The 5,515-nt window shown below is 42.7% G+C and overlaps 1 protein-coding gene across 1 annotated transcript; it reads right to left on the reverse strand.

The window, feature by feature from the left end:
• Nucleotides 1–2,083: 2,083 nt before the first annotated feature.
• Nucleotides 2,084–4,125, reverse strand: LOC122493693 (zinc finger and SCAN domain-containing protein 4-like). Its single transcript, XM_043598213.1, has 3 exons — nt 3,628–4,125; nt 2,942–3,107; nt 2,084–2,850 (listed from the first exon to the last, which is right to left on the reverse strand). Exons 1-3 carry the CDS (start codon nt 4,018–4,020, stop codon nt 2,108–2,110), a joined length of 1,302 nt encoding a protein of 433 aa, XP_043454148.1. The 5' UTR covers nt 4,021–4,125; the 3' UTR covers nt 2,084–2,107.
• Nucleotides 4,126–5,515: the final 1,390 nt, after the last annotated feature.

The raw sequence follows: 5,515 nt of genomic DNA on the forward strand, positions 1-5,515 counted from the left end.
GAGATGGGATAGGTTGTTTTCTCGAAGCCAGACTCTCTTCACACCCATCCCCCTCATCACACTTGGTCCTGGGGGACCGTGCAGTCCTGTATGTTGTTTGGGCATCCCTAGGACATGCCTGTCTCTTGAGTCTCTGTGAGTACCGGTGCATCTGTAAGCTGCCACGCTGTGGCGAGATCTAGAAGGGTCCCCAGCACAGGAGGTCCTGTCCCCATGGACTTGGGGGTACACCAGCTTCCTGGCACGTGGCTGTTCACCAAGCTCCCCAAACTTTGCGTGGCACGATTGATCATTAACTCAATCTCTAGCCCCTCTCCACGTCTGGAGGATGGGGTAGAAAGTTCCAAGCTTCTACACATGGCTTGGTCTTTTTGGTGACCACGCCCCATCCTGAAGCTACTCAGGAGTTGCATCACTGAAATGAAAGACACTCCTATCACCAAGGAAATTCCACAGGATTTAGGGGTTCTGTATCAGGAACCAGGGTCAAAGACCAAATATTAGAACAAAAGGTGCTTCTAGTGCTGTCATCACTTAAGAAATTACAAGGATGGGGCACCTGGGTGACTCGGTCGGGTAAGCATCCAACTTGGGCTCAGGTCATGATCTCATGGTTCATAAGTTCGAACCCCTCATTGGCCTCTCTGCTGTCAGTGTAGACCCTGCTTCAGACCCTCTGCCCCCTTCTCTCTGCCCCTCCCCCCTTCTCATGTGCACGCTCTCTCTCTCAAAAATAAATGGAAACATTTTAAAAATTAAAGACAAAAAATAAATAACAAGGGTTTTAGGAGCTCTGTGCCAGGAACTGGGGGGCAGAGACAAACATATATATTTTCAATATTCTTTTTTTTAAGCATAGGTTCTTCTTTTTTTAATGTTTATTTATTTTGAGAGAGAGAGAGAGAGAGAGCATGTACGCCCAAGTGGGAGAGGGGCAGAGAGGGAAGGGAAAAGAGAGAGAATCCCGAGCAGGTCCCATGCTGTCAGCACAGAACCTAACAGTGGGCTTGATTTTACGAACTGTGAGACCATGAGCTGAAATCAAGAATTGGCCACGTAACCCAGGCACCCCCCAGCATATATATTTTGTATTATTTCATAACCCGCCTCACAGAGGTCTTCCCGAACAAAAGCTTTCCCTTGCACCAAGAGGTATGTGCAAGAATATTGACAATAGCAAACCCATGGAGACAGCCCGGGAAAGAGGATGGGTGAATGGGCTTCCCACACAGCAGACCACTATCTGTGGCCACGTAGCTTTCTGTGCTATAGATGCACAGAGAGAAATGTCACAGTTTACCCCACAGAGTACCCCCTTCCATGATTCAAGCCCTTTCTACATGTACCTTCTAGTTTCTCAGTGCGATGGAGCCCCAATACCTGGTCGAAACCGGCTCACGAGTGTATTCCAAATAACCAGTAAATGTGCTTTTGCCTCAGCTGTGCCCGGAATCTTTTCTTCTCCCCGAACTGCCCTTTCAAACTAGTTCTGCAAACAGACTCCCCATCCCCCCCATACCTTCCATCTCTGGAAAAAAGGAATGCAAAGTAGTTGACTTTTTTGGTAGTGATTTGTCAAAGAGCATTCGGCAACTTTCCATCACCAATCATATCAGGTCAGCTTAGCTGTTAATGTTCCCAGTGAATTAAAGGAATCTATCATTTGAACATAAAGTTTCTCTTTCAAAGCCTCAGTTCGATTTCTGAGTTTCTGCCTCTGCTCTCCACCTTTTTAGGTACGTGCGGCCCACTGAAGGTGAAGGGTATGGACAGAGGACAGGGGAGCAGAAGGAAAGCCTCACATGACCTCTGGGAACCGCCGTTTGTGTCATAGGGCTGGACGTTCCTGGATTTTAAGGAATAAACACCAACATTACACCTTTATTAATTAATTCAACAGATTACTTATTGGTCATTGGAAATGTGGCAGCCATTTTTCTAGGTACCAGAAATACTTCAGTGAACAAACAAATTCCCTGACCTCCTTAAAGTTATATTTTCATGGAGTAAGACAGGAAATGGAGAATACGATCAGGAAATTAGGAATTATCTTCCAAACAGAGAAGTACGATGGAAATATACATACTTGCATATACATTTGTGTACATTACATTGGGGCTGCAGCTGAGGAAGCTTCTGGTGTGGAAGGAGCACTTTTGAAGGCCATTTTCTGGTGAGTCCTCAGGTGGCGGTGATAGGTGGATGACTGGCGGTAGCTTCTCCGGCAAAGGGAACACGCGTAGGGCTTCTCTCCCGTGTGGATTCTCTCATGAGCCTGGAGGTTGGTTTTGTGGCTGAAGGACTTTTCACACGTGCTGCACGTGAAAGGCTTCTCTCTTGCGTGAGTCATCTGGTGCACGTGTAGGTCTGATGCTTGGAAGAAGCCTTTGTTACACTCGGCACAAATAAATGTCCTCTCATTATTGTGTCTTCTCTGATGGGCTTTTAGCTGAGAGAAATACCTAAAGATCTTGGGACACTTTTCACATCTATGTGGTTTGGGGGCTTCATGGGATCTTTCTTGGAGTCCCTCACATGTGGAGATTCCCTCATTCTGGTGGGTAGGAACAGGCTCAGGGGTGACCTTGACTGGCTGAGAGAGAAACCCTGGTCCCACCTCCATAAGGATATCTTGATAAGGGGGTCCTTTTGGACACCCCTCCTGGGACCCGGAGATAGCTAGACCTGCTCTTCCAGAACTGACTGGATTCTTGAAAGAAACACTGTCGTCTTCAGGCCTAGGACAGCCCTCTTCCTGGATAATGAGTAGGGAAGGGATTTCATTGCCTTGACTAGTAATACCGTCATTTACTTGGTCAATGTTGCCACCATTTTCTTTATTTTCATCTGCTGTGAGGGGAAAAATGTGACTCAGTGAAGTTGTAGCCAGGAAGAAGTCCACATAGACTATCCCTCCAGTACCTTGGCCTGCCCCACTCACCTCGTCCCGTTGCCAGAGAAGTATCCTGGGGAGTACAGGACGGTGTCCCCATGTTCTCTCCTGTTGGGGTTCCTGCTGACAACTGTTTGGTGAAATGAACAATGACTTCTCTTAAGGGCATATTCTCAGAAAAGAGGGCTTCCTGTCCCTGCATGTGGACGTGGACCTATAAACAAAGCCTGATTACTGTGGGGAAATAGATCTCATGGAAGACCTGCACTCATCAAGTTTCTCAGGATCCCTCTACTGTGTGCTGCCACACCCACTGCTCTGCTCTTATCTCTGCCGGCCTTAAATTTCATGGTAATTTCTTGTTACTGTGCCTTTCCCAATGAGAAAAGCCTAATACTAAGGCTTTCTGAGGGGAGAGCAAGCTTGTGTTAAGGTACTTCTCCCCATTCTTGAGGTTTCTGCTCTATCGTCAACTTCTTACTGAGCCTTCCTACCATCTCACTGGCTCTAATCAATTTAGATAGTGGCTCTTATATGTCCTCCTGACTAGATGCCTATAAAACATCTGCTTTCATTTTTGCTTTCTTAGCAATGGTAAAGCGTCTCTTTGGTGAGAACTAGTAAGTGGGTCTACAATGACTCTCCTGTCTCTACTTCCAGGCAACTCCAACAAGTTGTACTTAATCCTTACACACCTCTGCCCCTCACCCCAGGAGTCAAAACCTTTTACTCACTAATCCAGGTGGTTTCATGCCATCGTCAGTTAGATTTTCCATGAATTTCTCCATGTTTCTGCCACTTGTATTCCATTTCTCTTTCAACACGGACCTGTCACTGCAGTGGCCATTGATCATAAACTGTTCCAGGACCAAACGAGAAATAATTTCATCCTTGCTGTGTTTTTCTGGCTGCAGCCATGAGTGAAATAAGTTGTAGAGATTTTGCAGTTCCTCCCTTGCGCATGAGTTATTACTGTTTTGAAATAAACTGAGCTGAGTGCTGGGGAACTCATAGATCTCTTCCCCCTGAATGGCTGGTCCTTGGCTGGGCTTATGCTCTAGGTTTTCTGACCCAGGGACATTCCTAGATGGTTCTCCCTGACATGAAATTCTGAGATCTAAAGCCATTCTTAACAAGAATTCTCAGAGAGATTCAACTTTGGATATTCAATTCGTACTGACTTGTTTCTCTGAAGATCTGTTTCACCAACTGGTAGATATTTGAAGAGTGCCAGCTAGAAATAGAAGAGGTATATAATTAATTTCAGCACCGCCATAATTAAAAAAAAATTCAGTTTCAGAGGAGTTTATGGATGAATTCTACTAGACATTTAAGAGAGAAAGAACTCTAATCCTACACAGACTCTCCCAGAGCATAAAAAAGTGAGAACACTCCCCTTTTAGTTAATAAGTTCAGCAGCTCCCTGATAACAAAATTTTACAAGTGCATTAAAGAAAACTACACTACAGATCAGGATATCTCACGGAAAACAAAGTTTGTAAATCAAATTCAGTGACATATAAAGAGAATAATAGATCACAAAACAAGTGGGGTTAACTTTCTAAATGAAAAGTTGGGTTAAACTAAAAAAATATTGATGTGACTTACCACATGAATAGAATTTAGGAAAATACAATATAATCATCTTCTTGGGTACATTAAAAGTGCTTCATAAAAGTCAGTGCTCATTACCAAAAAAGACATTTAGTAAGCTAGGAAGGAAGAGAACATCCCTGATATCATAAAGTTCTACAAAATACAGCAAAAATTATCCTTAAAAGTTTTTTCCTTGAAATTGAGAGGTGGAGGGCCACTTTCAACTCTATGCAACATTGGAATACTCTTTTACTGGTAAAAAAGGCAAGAAAATGTATCAAATATCATTATTTATACATTTCCTGATTTTGTTTCCAACAAAGGATCAAATATTCTACAAATCTTAGACAATTTTTGCAAAATGAGTTTTTGCAAAATGTCTGATACAAGACCAATTTACCAAAATCGATTGGATTGTATAATAACACAAGCAGCTTAAAATAAAAAAAAAACCTCAATGATATATATTACCATTAAACATGAAATATCGAAGAAAAACTCCAGTGAAAATGTACAAGTCCTCTACAGAAATACACAATATCAATAAATATCATAGGCATAAAGGACAACTATGTTCACGGATGGCAAGACCCAATTCCAATTGGGAAACATCAATTATCCCCAAGTTTCTCTGTGAACTCAATGCTATACCATTGGAAATCCAGCAAGTGGCTTGTGTTTGTGTGTATGTGTGAGAAAATTGACAGCTGATTCTAAAATTAGACATAAACAGGCTAAAAATAGCCCAGACAATTCTGAAGAATAATAATATTTCAGGATTTACATAACCACAAAACAAAACTGATTGTAAGATTATATTCATTAAGACCATGATCATAGCACAAAGATAGACAGATAAGGAAACAGAACAGAATGTTCTCCTGATATGATCGACATCTATACTGTCACTTGCTTTCTATACAACACGACACTGAAATGCATGTGCAGAGAGGAAAGCCTTTTTTTTCTTCAATAAATGGTGTTAGGTCAACTGAATATTCAGAAAGGGGAAAATTAATCCTGACC

The sequence above is a fragment of the Prionailurus bengalensis genome, chromosome E2 (assembly GCF_016509475.1).
Source record: "Prionailurus bengalensis isolate Pbe53 chromosome E2, Fcat_Pben_1.1_paternal_pri, whole genome shotgun sequence".
In the NCBI taxonomy this organism is placed as follows: domain Eukaryota; kingdom Metazoa; phylum Chordata; class Mammalia; order Carnivora; family Felidae; genus Prionailurus; species Prionailurus bengalensis.